Raw genomic sequence first — 18,486 nt, 5'->3', positions numbered from 1 at the left:
GGACTATGACCTCCAGGGTTATGCTAGTCTCAGTCAGACCATTAAGTCTGGTCTTTTTAAAAGATTTTGGGGTCTGCATCCCACTGCTTTCCTGATGGGTTCTCTATTGTGTTCCCTGTCAGGGCAGTCACTGGTTGTAGCCGGGCACCATCTAGTTCTTCTGGTCTCAGGCAGATGTAGTCTCTGGTTTATGTGGCCCTTTCTGCCTCTTGGGCTCATAATTACCTTGTGTCTTTGGTGTTCTTCATTCTCCTTTGCTCCAGTTGGGTTGAGACCAATTGATGCATCTTAGATGGCCACTTGCTAGCATTTAAGACCCCAGAGGCCACTCTCCAAAGTGGGATGCAAAATGTTTTCTTAAGAGATTTTATTATGCCAATTGATTTAGATGTCCCCTGAAACCATGGTCCCCAAAATCCCACCCCTGCTATGCTGGCCTTCAAAGCCTTCAGTTTATTCAGGAAACATCTCTGCTTTTGGTTCAATCCAGTTGTGCTGACCTCTCCTGTATTGTGTTGTCTTTCCTTTCAGCTAAAGTAGTTCTTATCTACTAATTAGTAGATACCCTTCTCTCTCCCTCCCTCTCTGTCCCCTTGCCTAACCATTAAAGAATACTTTCTTTTCTGTTTAAACTCTTTCTTGAGTTCTTAATAGTAGTGGACTTATACAATATTTGTCCTTTTGCAGCTGTTTTTAATTTCACTTAGCATAATGCTTTCCAGATTCCTCCATGTTATGAAATGTTTCACAGATTCATCACTGTGCTTTATCGATGCATAGTATTCCATTGTGTGGATATGCCATAATTTATTTATCCATTCATCCACTGATGGGCACCTTGGTCGTTTCCAGCTTTTTGCTATTGTAAACAGCGCTGCAGTGAACGGGCATGTGCATATATCTGTTCACGTAAATGCTCTTATTTCTCTAGGATATATTCCAAGGAGTGGGATTGCTGGGTCATATGGTAGGTCTATTTTTAGCTTTTTAAGGAAGTGCCAGGTCGATTTCCAAAGTGGTTGTACCATTTTACATTCCCACCAGCAGTGTATAAGTATTCCAGTCTCTCCACAACCTCTCCAACATTTATTATTTTGTGTTTTTTGGATTAATGCCAGCTGTGTTGGAGTGAGATGGAATCTCATTGTAGTTTTGATTTGCATTTCTCTAATGGCTAATAATCGTGAGCATTTCCTCATGTATCTGTTAGCTACCTGAATGTCTTCTTTAGTGAAGTGTCTGTTCATATCTTTTGCCAATTTTTTAATTGGGTTGTCTTTTTGTAGTTGAGTTTTTGCAGTACATTGTAAATTTTCAAGATTAGGTGCTGATCGGAAATGTCATAACTAAAAACTTTTTCCCATTCTGTAGGTAATCTTTTTACTCTTTTGGTGAAGTCTTTGTATGAGCATAGGCGTTTGATTTTTAAGAGCTCCCAGTTACCTACTTTTTCTTCTGCACTGCTAGTAACGTTTTGTACACTGTTTATATCATGTATCAGGGCTCTAAACATCCCTGTTTTTTCTTCAATGATCTTTACCATTTTAGATTTCATATTTAGGTCTTTGATCCATTTTGAGTTCGTTTTTGTGCATGGTGTGAGGTATGGGTCTTGCTTCATTTTTTTGCAGATGGATATCCAGTTATGCCAGCACCATTTGTTAAAAAGACTGTCTTTTCCCCATTTAAGTGCTTTAGGGCCTTTGACAAATATCAACTGCTCATATGTGGATGGATTTACATCTGGATTCTCAATTCTGTTCCATTGGTCTACGTATGTGTTGTTGTACCAGTACCAGGCTGTTCTGACTACTGTGGCAGCTTAATAGGTTCTAAAATCAGGTAGAGTGAGGCCTCCCATTTTGCTCTTCTTTTTTAGTATGCTTTACTTATCCTGGAAACCCTGGTAGCATAGTGGTTACGTGCTACAGCTGCTAACCAAAGGGGTGGCAGTTCAAATCCACCAGGTGCTCCTTGGAAACTCTATGGGGCAGTTCTACTCTGTCCTATAGGGTCGCTACGAGTCGGAATCGATTCAACGGCACTGGGTTTGGTTTTGGTTTTGGTTACTTATCTGGGGCCTCTTTCCCTTCCATATGAAGTTGGTGATTTGTTTCTTCATCTCATTAAAGAATGTCGTTGGAATTTGGATTGGAATTGCATTAAATGTATAGATTGCTTTTGATAGAATAGACATTTTTATAATGTGAAGTGTTCCTATCCATGAGCAAGGTATGTTCTTCCACTTATGTAGGTCTCTTTTGGTTTCTTGCAGAAGTGTATTGTAGTTTTCTTTGTATAAGCCTTTTACATCTCTGGTAAGATTTATTCCTAAGTATTTAACTTCTTGGGGGTGACTGTAAATGGTATTGATTTGGTGATTTCCTCTTCGATGTTCTTTTTGTTGGTGTAGAGGAATCCAGCTGACTTTTGTGTGTTTATCTTGTGTCCCAATACTTGGCTGAACTCTTCTATTAGTTTCAGTAGTTTTCTTGAGGACTCCTTGTGGTTTTCTGTGTATAAGATCATGTCTACAAATAGAGATAATTTTACTTCTTCCTTGCTAATCTGAATGCCCTTTATTTCTTTGTCTAGCCTAATTGCTCTGGCCAGGATTTCCAGCACAATGTTGAATAAGAGTGGTGATAAAGGGCATCCTTTTCGAGTTTCCATTCTCAAGGGGAATGCTTTCAGGCTCTCTCCATTTAGGATGATGTTGGCTGTTGGCTTTGTATAAATGCCCTTTATTATGTTGAGGAATTTTCCTTCTATTCCTATTTTGCTGAGAGTTTTTATCATGAATGGGTGTTGAACTTTGTCAGATGCCTTTTCTGCATTAATTGATAAAATCATGTTTTTCCTGTCTTTTGTTTTATTTATGTGACGGATTACATTAATTGTTTTTCTAATGTTGAACCATCTCTGCATATCTTATATGAAACCCACTTGGTCATGGTGAATTATTTTTTTGATATGTTGTTGAATTCTGTTGGCTAGAATTTTGTTGAGGATTTTTGCATCTAAGTTCACGAGGGATATAGGTCTGTAACTTTTTTTTTGTGGTGTCTTTACCTGGTTTTAGTTTCTGGGATATGCTGACTTCATAGAGTGAGTTTGGGAGTATTCCATCCTTTTCTATGCTCTGAAATACCTTTAGTAGTAGTAGTGTTAAGTCTTCTCTGAAAGTTTGGTAGAACTCTGCAGTGAAGCCGTCAGGGCCAGGGCTTTTTTTTTTTGTTGGGAGTTTTTTGATTACCTTTTCAATCTCTTCTTTTTTATGGGTTTATTTAGTTGTTCTACCTCTGTTTGTGTTAGTTTAGGTAGGTAGTGTGTTTCTGGGAATTCATCCATTCTTGTAGGCTTTCAAATTTGTTAGAGTACAATTTTTCATAGTAATCTGATAAGATTCTTTTAATTTCAGTTGGGTCTGTTTTAATATCGCCCATCTCATTTCTTATTTGGGTTATTTGCTTCCTCTTCTGTTTTTCGTCTGTCAGTTTGGCCAGTGGTTTATCAATTTTTTTTTTTTTCTCTCAGAGAACCAGCTTTTGGTCTTGTTAATTCGTTCAATTGTTTTTCTGTTTTCTATTTCATTTAGTTGTGCTCTAATTTTTATTATTTGTTTTCTTCTGGTGCCTGACAGTTTCTTTTGTTGCTCTCTTTGTATTTGTTCAAGTTGTAGGGATGATTCTTTGATTTTTGCCCTTTCTTTTTTTTTGGATGTGTGCCTTTATTGATATAAATTGACCTCTGAGCACTGCTTTTGCTGTGTCCCAAAGGTTCTGATAGGAAGTGTTTTCATTCTCATTGGATTCTGTGAATTTCTTTATGCCATCCTTAACGTCTTCTATAATTCAGTCTTTTTTGAGCAGGGTATTTTTCAGTTTCCAAGTGTTTGATTTCCTTTCCCTGCTTTTTCTGTTATTGATTTCTACTTTTATGGCCTTGTGGTCAGAGAAGATGCTTTGGTAATATTTCAGTGTTTTGGATTCTGCTAAGGCTTGCTTTATGACCTAATATGTGGTCTATTCTAGAGAATGTTCCATGTGCACTAGAAAAGAGAGTATACTTGGTTGCTGTTTGGTGGAGTGTTCTGTATATGTCTATGAGGTCAAGTTGGTTGATTGGGGCATTTAGATCTTTCGTGGCATTTAGATCTTCTTTGTGGATGTTCTGTCCTTCACCGAAAGTGGCGTGTTGAAGTCTCCTACCATTACTGTGGAGTTGTCTATCTCAGTTTTCAGTGCTGATAGAGTTTGTTTTATGTATCTTGCAGCTCTGTCACTGGGTGCATAAATACTTAATATGGTTATATCTTCATGGTATATTGTCCCTTTAATCATTATATAGTGTCCTTCCTTATCCTTTATGATGGATTTAACTTTAAAGCCTATTTTCTCAGAAATTAATATGGCCACTCCTGCTCTTTTTTGATTGTTGTTTGCTTGATATATTTTTTCCATCCTTTGAGTTTTAGTTTGTGTCTCTAACTCTAAGGTGTGTCTCTTGTAGGCAGCATATAGACGGATCGTGTCTTTTTATCCATTCTGCCACTCTCTGTCTCTTTTTTGGTGCATTTAGTCCATTTACATTCAGCATAATTACAGATAGGTATGAATTTAGTGCTGTCATTTTGATTTTTTTGTGTGTTTTGTTGACAGTTTCTTCTTCCCACTTAATTTTTTGTGCTGAGCAGTTCATTTTTATATATTGTCTTTTTCTCTTATTCGTTGTTGTTGATTTTGTTTCTGCTGAGTCTCTATTTTTCTCTTGTATTTTATTTTGATGTGTAGGGTAGTTTGTCTCCTTTGTGGTTACCTTAATATTTACCCCTATTTTTCTAAATTGAAACCTAATTTTCATTTCTTTATATCGCCTTGTCTTCCTTTCCATATGAAAGATGTATGACTACATTTCTTAGTCCCTCTTCTGTTTTAATGTTGTCATCTTTTACATAATAACATCGCTGTTTCCCTGTTTAGAGCTTTTTTTAATCTTGATTTATTTTTGTGATTTCCCTGTCTGGCTTGACTTCCACTTGCTCTGCTCAGTGTTTTTGTCTTGGGTTGATACCTGATTTTATTGATTTTCTAACCAAAGAACTCCCTTTAGTGTTTCTCGCAGTTTTGGTTTGGTTTTTATGAATTTCCTAAACTTCTGTGTATGTGCAATTGTCGTAATTTACCTTCATATTTGAGAGACAGTTTTGCTGGATATATATTCTTGGTTGGCAATTTTTTTCCTTCAGTGCTTTATATAAGTCATCCCATTGCCTTCTTGCCTGCATGGTTTCTGCCGAGCTTAGTCTTTACTCTCCTTTGTAGGTGACTTTTTGTTTATCCCTAGCTGCTCTTAAAATTCTCTATCTTTGGTTTTGGCAAGTTTGATTACAATATGTCTTGTTGACTTTCTTTTAAAATCTACCTTATGTGGAGTTTGATGAGCATCTTGGATATATATCTTCTCGTTTTTCATGATATCAGGGAAGTTTTTTGCCAACAAATCTTCAACAGTTCTCTCTCTCTTTTCTGTTATCCCTCCCTTTCTGGTAGTCCAATCACTCATAGGTTATCTCTCTTGATATAATCCCATACGATTCTTAAGGTTTCTTCATTTTTTAAAATTCTTCTATGAGGTTTTTCCCCAAATATATTGGTGCCAAGTGCTTTATCTTCTAGTTTACTGATTCTGCTTTCCGCTTCCTGAGTTCTGGTCCTCTGACTTTCTGTTGTGTTGTCTAATTCTGTAACTTTATTGTTAATCTTCTGAATTTCTGATTGCTGTCTATGGACTTTTCCAGCTTATTAAAGTTTTCATTATGTTCCTGAATAACCTTTTTAATTTCTTCAACTGCTTTATCTATGTGTTCCTTCGCTTGCTCTGAGTATTGCCTAATCTCCTTGATGTCTTGAATATTAATCTTTTTTATTTTGCATCTGGTAATTCCATGAATGCTCTTTCATGTAGAAGATCCCTTGATTCTTTGTTTTGAGAGCTTGCTGAAGCGATCATGTTCTGTTTCTTTGTTATTTGATATTGACTGTTTCTCTGAGCCGTCTATAAGTTATTGTATTAGTTTATTTTATATTTGGTTTCTGTATGCTAGCTTCTTGCTTTGTTTTGATATGCCAGATGAGTTGCTTGAGTGAGGTAGCTTAATTATTTTTACCTTTGAAGCTCTGATGTCATCTCACCAGATGGCTAGAGTTGTTCTCAGGTATATCAGTCTAGGAGTCCATTCACTTTTCTTGTACAGATTCAGCTCAGGTGTCCAGGTAGCTCCTCATCAAGTGTGTGGTACAGGCTCTGTGCTACAGTCTTAGAGGGGCAGTGGTGGTTGGTGTAGGTACCGGTATCTGATTGCAGCAGGGGGTCATGCTCTGAACAAGGCTGGTGGCTGAGGATCGTCCTCCACGTGTCTCTGAGGAAAGCACGTCCCTCTCCCCTAGGGTGTACAGGTGGGTGGGTTCTGCAGACAGACAATAGGCACCCAGTGTTTTTGGTTGTAAGGACTGGGAGGTACCAGTTATCTTTGGATCCCTGTCGTGGGTGGCTGGGTGACCTGAGTGGAGCCACCAGTTTTTAGGCCCCTGATGTGGGTAGGTGAGGACCCTGTTTAATAGGCAAAGCAGTGTCAAACATCAAACACCCACCTTTCCACCACACAGCTGAAATAGTTGTAGTCTGCCAAGAAGGGCCTGTTCTCCTGAAAAATAGGCTCACACAGCTCCATGCAGGGGGGAAAGGTACTCAAAGTCCACAGATCGTTTATGCCTGGAGAGGACCTGCTTCTGTCCTGAGCAACCCTGGTTAGTGGAGCTGACAAATTATCTTTTCTCCCGATTGTGAATTCATTCCTTCTCCAAGGCCAGGAAGATGGCTGTAGGTGCTCAACAGGGCCGATCTCAGGCCCTGGGAAATCAATAGCCACCGAAGCAGGCTTGGTGGGGGAGGAGGGGCACGGTAAAATATACGCAGGTAGTTAGCTTTTGCTGAGAGCACTGTTCTCTGCTTCTGGAGGTGTGAGTAGGCTGTGTGGCTGGCTGCTTCTCCCTGAGGAAACTGCGGCCAAACACTAGTATCAGCCTGCTGCAGCCGCTCCGGGGAATGGCGCCTGAGGGCTCCTGGTAATTCAGGTCTGGTAACTTCTCTCATGTTCTGAACAGTCTCTTCCTCCCTCTACCACTCAGTCCATTTTCTAACTTTGCCTTTGATGTTCAGGGCTTCTAGCTTGTCATAAATATAACTGTTTCATTTGTTTTTTCGGGTCTTTGTTGTAAGAGGGCTTGCCAGAAGCATCTGTCTATTCTACCATCTTGGCCCCACCTGCCCCAAAATTCTTTTAAAAAATTATTTCATTTGTGTTATCTTTCTTAATTCTTTTGGGAAGAAAACAGAATTCAGGATCTGGATATTGGGGGCAGTGTTCAATAAATAAAAAGAAATGTATTATAATCATGCATATATGCAATGGGCCATCGTTAGAGTAATTTTCCTGAAGTTTGCATAAGGTCTTTTCAGCCAGGTTTGGGTGATTTGAAAGTTTTACTTTCAAAACAGCATTCATTGATCAGTTTAACAATTTATTTTATTAATTTAAAAAAAAAAAAAAAATCCCTTCCCTGAAACCAGAATTTGAATGGGTGCTCTAACTAGTCTGTGGCTAGTTAAGTTAGTTTTCTATGTTGCTGTGTGGTGTTAAGTCAATTCCCTACGAGTAGAACTGCCCCATCCAGTTTCCAAGGCTGTCATCTTTAAGTGGGGCTTCAAACCAGTTAGAAGCAGTGCAGTCATGGCTGATGAAGCAAAACCAGAATAGACCCGAATTTTTACAGTTTGGATGATCTGGAACCATAACTGGAACGGGAAAATTTACAAATGGAGGTCCTTGAATGGGAGACTCAGAAGAGGCATACTGAGCCCTTTCAGGAGCCTGGTGCGTGAGATTGGATTATTGGCAGGACTATGGAGAGGATACATTCAAAGCGGCGTGGTTGACTGCCATCTTTCAGTGGGGCACCATTGTTTCCGACTCTGCGCAAAATCTGACAGGCAAGAGATTTGGTTGTAATGCAGTGTGTATGCTGCCCTTGTTTCCTAAGAGGGAGATTAGGTTTCTATCAGAGCTTCGACCCATAATTTTTCTGGCCTCAGTTCACCCAGATTTTAAAAATTCGGATCTGTTCAGGTTTTGTTTCCTTGGCCATGACTGAACTGGTAAGAACTCGTTGGAAGCCCTTTCTTTAAGGAAGCAGACTGCCACATCTTTCTCCTGCAGAGAAGCTGGTGGGTTTGAAATGCCGACCTTTTGGTTAGGAGCCAAGAGCTTTACCACTGTGCCACCAGGGCTCCTTAGTTTGCTGTCAAGTTGATTCCAACTCATAGTGACCCTACTGAAGGTGACTGCCACATCTTTCCTCCACAGAGCAGCTGGTGGGTTCGAACCACTAATCTTGGTTAGCAGCTGAGCATTTAACCATTGCACCGCTAGGGCTCCTTCTAGTTGGCTACGGTATACTGCAAATGAGAGTTTAAAACTTCTGTAAACCAACTGGTATAGCTTTCTTCCACAATCTCAGGTCCCTTTTACCTTGATAGGGGGCTTGGGTTATGGGGGCCGGGGAGATGATGTAATTAGAGTCCATTATTAAAAACATTCCCAACTGATGAAGGATCATTTAGTTTCTCCTCTGTAATAAAAAAGCAGTGGTTTTAAATTCAGTAATGATATGTTTGCTCAAAGTTTGGCCCTGTTGGTTGGATCCTATGAGTGCTGTACTAAGGTAGTCAGAACAGAATCTTAGCCTTGGTGTGTAACTTAAAAAATTCTTAGCTTTTGTTTTCAAAGATAATTATAGAATTAGGATCTTTATGCGTAGTATGTAGCAGTGGCCATAGAAACCATTTTCTGAGTAATAATTCTTGATTAGCTACCCGTATTTGAAATTTTTGATTAATTGACTTAAACTACTAATGATTTATTTCCTGTTACAGACTGTATGCAGGTCCAGAGGTAGATATATGGAGCAGTGGGGTTATTCTCTATGCTTTATTATGTGGAACCCTGCCATTTGATGATGATCATGTGCCAACTCTCTTTAAGAAGATATGTGATGGGATCTTTTATACCCCTCAGTATTTAAATCCTTCTGTGATTAGCCTTTTGAAACATATGCTGCAGGTGGATCCGATGAAGAGGGCCACAATCAAAGATATCAGGTAATAAAGCAGTTTACAGGTTACCAGATCTAATGGGATCCATACTATTCCCAAACCAACCAAACCCATTGCCATGGATTTGATTCTGACTTATAGCAACCCTAGAGGATAGGGTAGACCTGCTCCATAAGGTTTTCAGGGCTGTAAATCTTTATAGAAGCCAATTGCCACATCTTTCTCCCACAGAGCAGCTGGTGGGTTTGAACCACTTACCTTTAGGTTAGCAGCTGTGCACTTAACTGCTGCACCACCAGGGGTCCTATCTGTGATATAAGTTAGGTGAAAAAAAATTGCAGAACAGTATGCACACTGTAATCCTGCTTTTATATTAAAAAAAAAAACAACAGTATATATGCACATTTGTTATTTTGATATTAAAAAATGCTTAGATGAATACATACCAAACTGGTTACCTTAGGGAAGTAAGATTAGTAGGAGGCAAGGCTTTCAGTTTTTATTTATACATATTTCTTTGTTTTGAAATTGTTACACTGAACATTATTTTTTAAACTAAAAAAAAAAAAAAAGCAATTGAAAAATTTTGCCCCAAAGGGTTTCCAACAGGTGGCTTAGTGGATTCGAACTGCTGACTTTTTGGTCAGCAGCCAAGCTCTTAACCACTGTGCCACCAAGGCTCCCCCCTCAAAAAAAAAAAAAAAAACTAATGAAAAATTAAGAAGGACCTTAAAAAAAAAACCCCATTGCCATTGAGTTGATTTCGACTCATAGCGACCCTAGGACGGAGTAGAACTGCCCTGTAGAGTTTTCAAGGAGCAACTGGTAGATCTGAACTGCCGACCTTTTGGTTAGCAGCCGTAGCACTTAACCACTACGCCCCCAGGGTTTCCACAAGAAGGACCTTGGTGGGGTGTTAATTAAATTTTTAGTGTGTCCTTCAGTTTTCTGAAATGTGGTTCATATTTGACTCTCAAGTATCCTTATTAGGATTAATACTTTTTAGTAGTAAAGTTGTGTGTTAGTATTTGAGTTCTGATCTCATAAATTATTATACTTTTTCCTTGTATTCATCTCAGATAATGAGAAAATTTTAATTTAACCAATGGCATGTTTTTGCTAGTGGTATAGGTTGAATCATATTTGAAATTGCTAGGTAGAAATATTGTCATTTGCTAATTTCATACCATTCAACCTATTAATATAAATAAGACAGAAGTGGGCAAGCCATTTCTGGTGAACACTTTGAAAAGTTCACTGTAAACTCTATTTCTTCTACCATCATTTTTCCATGGAAATTTGTCTTTTGGTCTTCTAATGGCTATGCCACATATTTCTCTGGAATGGGGGAGAAGGAAGAAAGATGTAGATCTGGGAGTAGTAAATAAGAAAGCCTTAGTTTAACGAAGAAGGAAAGATTATTCTTGGAACTTGAAGTTTGATTCCTTTCCATTTATTCCATATACTTTTCAACCAGCACTAAAAAGGGAACCACGAATGGCAGGGTATGATTTTACCACCAGAGGAAAAGGACATATCTTTCTCTAAAATTTATACTTTAAAATATCTAAATAAGAGATGCTTTTGCTTTTGTTTTACATATTTTTTTCCCAATTAAAAATGTAATATATGACGTTTGGAAAATACTTAGAAAATATCACCACCACCACCACCAAAACAATAAAAATGATCTTTAATCCACTACCCAGAAAATAACCATTGTTGCTTTGGTTGTTTTCCTGTCTTGATTATTTTTAGTTTTAGCATAGTTTTTGACACAATTGAAAGCAAACATACCCTTTTATATGTGCAGTTAGGGAACTGGTATAGGAGATCATTCAGAGCATGGTGTTTGAAGTCACACAGAACTGGCTTGCAACCCTGGCTCTGGCATGAATGTTCTTGAGATCTTGAGTAAGTTCCTTGATCTGTTTGAGCCTCAGTTTCTTTATCTAAAACAAGAGGACATTATTATTTCATAGAGTTGGTCTGAGGATGAAGTGAGATAATGCATATAAAGCGTTAGCATGACACCTGGCCCATAGTAAACACTCAATGAATGGTAGTTTTTGTCATTATAGTCTGCTTTTTTTTTTTTTTCAACTTAACATTATATCAAAGTGTTATATGGGCCATAAATACATAGGCCTAACATGTTCTTATCTGTTCCCTTTCTGAGCTGCAAATAGGCTGCAATTGTCACTTGTTCCAAAAGTTTCATTTAAAGTGTCGACATTTCTCTTCCTGTTGCTACATTAATGCTTCCTTCCTCATAACATTTCCCCCAATATACACAATGAAGCGTGAGCCTGAGTAAAAGAATTCTGGTTTAAAAAATAACTAATACAGTAGGAGTATAAATATAAAGGAATGCATATTCTAAATTCCCCCAAACGGTTACTTTCAGTCTCAGCTCTACTCAAAATCCTTCTCCCCATCCTGCTGTTTTTTCTCAGGGAACATGAATGGTTTAAACAGGACCTTCCAAAATATCTCTTTCCTGAAGATCCATCATATAGTTCAACCATGATTGATGACGAAGCCTTAAAAGAAGTGTGTGAAAAATTTGAATGCTCAGAAGATGAAGTTCTCAGCTGCCTTTATAGCAGAAATCACCAGGACCCTTTGGCAGTTGCTTATCACCTCATAATAGATAACAGGAGAATAATGAATGAAGCCAAAGATTTTTACTTGGCAACAAGCCCACCTGATTCTTTTCTGGATGATCACCATTTTACTAGGCCTCACCCTGAAAGGGTACCATTTTTGGTTGCTGAAACACCAAGGGCTCGTCATACCCTCGATGAATTAAATCCACAGAAATCCAAACACCAAGGTGTAAGGAAAGCAAAATGGCATTTGGGAATTAGAAGTCAAAGTCGACCAAATGATATCATGGCAGAAGTTTGTAGAGCAATTAAACAATTGGATTATGAATGGAAGGTAAGAAAGAACATTCTGAATATTAAAGACATTTGGCAAAACAGTAGTCTACAAAATATAAAAGAATTGATTTTGTTTTTGTCCACGCCATATGCTAGGTTGTAAATCCATATTATTTGCGTGTCCGAAGGAAGAATCCGGTGACAAGTACATACTCTAAAATGAGTCTACAGTTATATCAAGTGGATAGTAGAACTTACTTACTGGATTTCCGTAGTATTGATGGTATGTATATCACACAAAACAATGCAGGTGATAATTTAGATCTTGCTATCTAACTGGGCATTTTTTAGTCTTGGATTCCTTTGAAGCTTCTCATATTGTTCCTATTAAATTAATAGCAAAAAAATATAAAATAGGCCATTTTGTGCCTTGGTGATGTCAACATTTGTAAATCTTATTATTCTTGCAAGCTTATAGTGTATTAACTTTCTAAGATTTTCTTCTTGTAAAATACTTAAAGCTGGATGCATTCTGATCCGAAAGTGATAAGTTTTCTGACACATTTCTTTTTTTGGCTTGTTAAATTAAGATAAAATGTTTTATTTAGAAATAAATGTTGACTTTTCTGTTTTTACTTACTAAAGGATTTTTTCCTTAGCTGATATTTAATAAAATTTTCATTTTTTATTTAAGAATTGGAGTATAGTTATTAGCTTTTAAAATTTAGTGAAAAGGCATTGCAAACAGATTTAATCAGTAGCCCATGGATCTAGGAATTATTTGCCAAGTACAGTTTCTTGAAGAGGATTGAGAGAGAAAAGTTTAGTGTAGCTTAGTGACTTCTAGTTATTTTTCTCCTCTGGACCTTTTCTTCCCAACCTGACACTAGACACAGAATCAGAGATATATATCCTGTATTAGTTTTGTGAGAATTACATGATTCCATATTTATTTACTGTTTGATAGTTATACTTTCATGTGGAATAGGATGTATGAGGATTTCTGAGACTAAAGAATTTTATGTCCAAGGTAAGTATCGTAATTAGCTAAAAGTCTGATTGTTAACTGTAAACCTAGTAGTTGCTGGGTGCTGTCAAGTCAGTCCTGACTCATAGCGACCCCATGTGACAGAGAAGAACTGCCCTGTAGGGTTTTCTAGGCTGTAATCTTTAAGGGAGCAGACTGCTAGGTTTTTTCTCCTGTGGAGCACCAGTGGGTTCGAATCACCGACCTTTCAGTTAGCAGCTGGGCGCTTAACCACTGCATCACCAAGGTTCTTGCCTTAAATGTAGGCTGCTGTATATTTCTCTATATTTCAGTCATAAATAATCATAGACAACCTGAAAGGTCAACTCACCAAAACATTTAAAATTTGAAGTTTGGTATTTTAATTGGTGGGCAAATAATAACCCTACTTCGCTCTAAGATCCTTAATTGTAAGATTCTTGAATTATTAAAGAAACATTATCTTGAATATTGTTTTAGTTTTTAATTTTAATAGTTTGAAAATGAGAATCTATACTTAGAAAATATATCTTTGATTACCATTATAATTAGTTTGCCAGAATACTTCCTTTTCAACCATTTAGATGGGTTAATAGGAGAAAGCAGAAGTGTTTGTTTTTACATTTAAGTGGGGGAATATATCTTATACGCCAAGGTATGTATGAGTAGACCCTACCAGCCTTCAAATAAATGTGTGATACTATAACATGGTTTGATATTTACATGAATTCAGATTTTCCATCTGCATACTCCCTTAAACATATATATTAATAGCCCGATGGAACACACTTGACTCATAATTCTTTCTCTACTCCAGTATTATACAAGGGTTGGGATATATATACATACATATATATATATATGAGGTGTGTGTGTGTATGTGTATATATATATATATAAATGTTCTCTTACGAAAACAGCCATTAAGTACAAGTTTATGGTAGTTTTTGTGGGCTGAGTCAATGGAGTTAAGCTATGATGCCACTTTTGTTTATTTAAGATTATGTGGAATTATTAGAAGAGGTTTACATATGAATTTTTTGTCTTGTGTTGTATCAGAAAGACACAGGCTTGAGCAGGGATGTGCTGGCCAAAACCTGTGTATCTGCCAACATACTCATACAGTCTAAAATGTGGAATGGGTTTTATTTTTCTTGTATTTGGATCAAATTTGCAACCTTTGGTTTATTAGCACCTGGGTTTACCAACTGATTGGGCATTTGCTATTGTGTTCCCAACTTTAATTTTTCTTTGGTTTTTTTTTTTTTGTTCATTGTTGCACTTTCATGAGATCTTAAATACAGAGAGTGGGAGAGTGAAAAGCACTGAGCTAGGAATTAGGAAACTTAGATTCAGACTTGCTTCACTGTTCATTTGTTACTTTAGACAAGTTGCTCGACTTCCCTGGGCTTCTGTTTACTTACTAATGAGTTTTTTGGTAAGACGGTCTCCAAGATTCCTTCCAAAATTTAAGTGCATTGATTCTATGATTCTAATACAGAAGGATTAATTTTTATTGCTAGAAAATGGTGTTTATTAAGCCCCATGTTGTTGGTTTACTGGGCTTTTAACCTTGGATTGCAAAGGACTGATTAGTAGCTACAGACTATACCCAACCTTGATTGGCTGTGATGAGAATACATGCTCTGTGTAAAAAAAGTGAGCAGTTTAACACAGGCTCATTGCCTCACTTGTAGAAGATTTCATAGCAAACATGCTCTTGATAATTGGTCAGTACACTTGCTTAAAAAAGCAAATTCAACAATGGTTAAAAAAAAAAAAAAACATTTGGACGGTGATGAGTTATAATATATTGAAATTCTTTTTACCCAGATGAAATTACTGAAGCCAAATCAGGGACTGCCACGCCACAGAGATCGGGATCAGTGAGCAACTATCGATCTTGCCAAAGGAACGATTCAGATGCTGAGGCTCAGGGAAAATCCTCCGAAGTTTCTCTTACCTCATCTGTAACCTCACTTGACTCTTCTCCTGTTGACTTAACTCCAAGACCTGGAAGTCACACAATAGAATTTTTTGAGATGTGTGCAAATCTAATTAAAATTCTTGCACAGTAAATCTAAAAACTTTGCTTATTTCTTTTATAGCAATAAGCATACATAAATCATAGCCAAATGCTTCCATTTTTAATCAAGTTATAATTATAACTGAGAATTGGCCTTTTGGAATGCAATTTGCACAGGGATTGGAACTTGATTAATAGTTAAAAGCTTAAGTGCAAAAATGAATTAAGATCATTTGTTCATTATTCTGTAGATGTCTAGTATGATATATACAATGAATTATAGGTCTCTCAGGCTCACTTGATTTTTGGCAATTTTATATTTAGTGTACACAGGGCTTCGTAGAATATTAATTTACCATAAAGGCCTTCATACTATTACGTGTTGATGTGTTACTCATTTGCTTCATAGATTAATTCAATAAATATCTGCCTAGAATCCCCATAAACCTTGATAGGTGAGTTTATTTTCTGGGCTCCCAAAAGCAAGTATCTTTTAACTGTCTGGATAATTTCTTTGATATCTCCCTGTTAATATTCAATAGTATCTGGTAAGTTGTATCAAAGCTATTAAACACAATTAAAAATTTTTATTTATCAAGTCCAGAACACACAGAACTTACATATTCAGATATTCTAGGCAGTAAGTTTAATCTTTTAATATGTCCCACTATATTCTGTACATAAATTGCTCTTTTTGCCACATGAGCTAATAGCATATGCTGTAAATAAGTCATGGGTTTTTCACAAATTGCTTATCATGTCAGTCAGTATTGAATGTATGCAAGAATTTCTAGTTCTCTGATCATGTGTCTTTTAAATTGACTCAATGCACAAAAGGAACATCTCTTACAAACTGTTTAAATGCTCAGATATGACTTTTTCCCCCAAAATTTTATCTTATTTTTAAAAACAGAAAAATTGAAAGACCAATAGAGTGATCACATGTGTACTTAACACTTGGATTCAACATGTGTTAACATTTTGCCATATTTGCTTTTATATCTATATAGATATGTATATATGTGTGTGTATGTATATACTTTTTTTTCCCTGGACCATTTGGATGTTGCAGACATACTTGTCAGCCCTAAATACTTCAAAAAAAAAATCAAGCGTCTATAAATAAGGACATTCTCCTATAAGATCATAATACCATATAAAACTAATAATTCTCTATTATCAGCTAGTGAAAAAAAAAAAAAAAAACATTGCCGTTGAGTGGATTCTGCCTCATAGTGACCCTATGAGACAGAGTACAACTGCCCCATAAAGTTTCTAGGGTTGTAAATCTTCATGGAAGCTGACTGCCACATTTTCTCCTGCGTATCACCTAATAGGCAATCCATATTCAGATTTCCCCAGCTGTCCTCCAGAGTCCTTTTATAGGTGGTTATTTTGAACCAGGATCTAATTGAGGTTTACATATTGCATTTGGTTATGTCTCTTTAGTCAGATATGTCATTATTATTACTACTATTATTTTTTCTGATAAAATATGGATCAGTTCTTCTAAATGGTCACATTTTCTGGTCTTGTTTTGGGTTTTAGTTCATTTTTTTAAAAAAAATTATATCATGAGAACTGCCTAAAGAAGTTTAACCTTCCTTAAGTTCCGATATATATCTTCTTTTTCTCATTCTTAGTAATATCATTACATAATAGGTATAAATGAAGAATTAAGGGCACCTCAGCTAAAACTGGTATTGTGTATGCTAATAAAAAATCTATTATTGACATTTGCTTTACACCATTAAAATTTTGGTAAAAATTTTTTTCAGTAATAATCTTCCATTGTCACACATTTTTCCTGGTTTCACAATATTTATACCTTAGGGTTGTTCTTGGCAGATCTAGTGAGCACCTATGTAAGCAGATGTCAACATTCCCAACTGCCACGATAGCTTACAGAAATGGTCATTGGAGTGGTAAACCTGGCTTTAGCAGCCCTAGAAACATGCACTGAATTCCAAAGAAAAATCTTGCTTTTTTTGACCAGGGTTTGTTCTGTAAGAATTTGGAAGCTTTACAAATAGCAGATGATCCCTTTAAATGAGTTCAAAATCGTAATTATAACTAATATGTGGCCCTCTGTTTTGGGGATATTGATTTCACTTAGACATTATGTTCCTAATATTAAGAACTGAAGACTGTATTTTTCAAGTTGCAAATTTGTATATAGAACTAAGATGTTGGTCATAATGTCTCTATGACCTGTTGTGGGGGGGGAGGGGGTGCAATAAAGAGGACCTCCTAAAAATTGTTAATTTTGTAAACTTTGCTTCTTTTATAAGTTATTGTGATTCTTTTAGTTACTGAGCTTTATTTTGAAGATGTTTCAATATTGCACTTGTACAAATAGTATAACAAATACACAGACTATTGCAGTAAATTGTTTTTAAAGCTGGGATATTTGAAATGACAACTTTTAGTTAAGTATGTCAAGGTTGCATCAGAATTTTCACAAATTTATTGTAGTTTGCAAATTCGTAGTAAAACTGAAGGTGTAAGGGGAGTCAATGCAAATGATTTTTAATCTTTTTTTAATATCTTTTCAGCAATTTCTATTTTTTGTGATTTTATGCAACCATATTTTTACTTTGTCTTGACAACTGAAAGATGTATAAGGTTTCTGCAAGAAATGTACTGTATTCATAGTTTTAAATAGAACAGATTTTATTGATATGTAAAAATTTTGCCATTAGAGTAAATGATTTCTCACTGAGGAATTTTTCTACCAGGTTGGGGGAATATGGGAGCTTAATATATCTAATTTAAAATAATTTCACTGAAATAAACTCCATTGCTTTTATTTTTTCTTGAAATGTTTTTGTAGTTTTTCAGAGTTTTAGATGATTTTATACAAAAAGCACCGCCCCACCCTGCCCCGCCCCATTGCCATTTTACGTTAATGCTTGCTGGTCTGTGGCTACATGTTGAATTCCATGCATCTATTATGCTCTGACTGGCACCTTTGGAATGATAGAAAAGTATGTAATGTTTGTTTCAGTCTGTTCCTTTAACTCCTTCTCCTATCCACAACTGAAATTTTCATTTTCATTGTGAGTTCTGACAAGATGAAATTCCACATACAAATCATAAATTGGTGGGAGGGCAGAAATCAATCTTCGTGGTGCAACATTTATGAGAAGTATATGTTTGGAGTATATTTAAGTGTATATTTTCAAATAAATACCTTGATTTAGAAAGATGATATAATAAACATTTTTCATCAGTTACAATGTGTTTACCTTTTAATCTTGGGGAAAATTAAATGAAAGAAATGCTTGTTTATGGCTGAACATATGTATACTTTTTTTAACAGTTTATATCAATATAAGCCATAGTGCCTAACTAAATTTTAGCACTTGAAAATTGTGATTTTTTTTTGTCTCAAC

General features: G+C 36.4%; 1 protein-coding gene across 2 annotated transcripts in view; it reads left to right on the top strand.

Annotated features, from left to right (window-relative positions):
- PRKAA1 (protein kinase AMP-activated catalytic subunit alpha 1) overlaps positions 1-17,900 on the top strand; it is a 50,457-nt gene extending 32,557 nt beyond the window's left edge. For both annotated transcript variants that reach the window (XM_003408007.4, XM_003408008.4), the window contains 4 exons: positions 8,995-9,219; positions 11,631-12,117; positions 12,216-12,342; positions 14,899-17,900. In XM_003408007.4, coding sequence (XP_003408055.1) covers positions 8,995-9,219; positions 11,631-12,117; positions 12,216-12,342; positions 14,899-15,143 — 1,084 coding nt within the window. In that variant the 3' untranslated portion in view covers positions 15,144-17,900. The remainder of the gene's footprint in view (positions 1-8,994; positions 9,220-11,630; positions 12,118-12,215; positions 12,343-14,898) is intronic.
- The last annotated feature ends 586 nt before the right edge of the window (positions 17,901-18,486 follow it).

The sequence above is a fragment of the Loxodonta africana genome, chromosome 2 (assembly GCF_030014295.1).
Source record: "Loxodonta africana isolate mLoxAfr1 chromosome 2, mLoxAfr1.hap2, whole genome shotgun sequence".
Lineage (NCBI taxonomy): Eukaryota > Metazoa > Chordata > Mammalia > Proboscidea > Elephantidae > Loxodonta > Loxodonta africana.
This window is presented reverse-complemented; position numbering and strand designations above follow the sequence as displayed.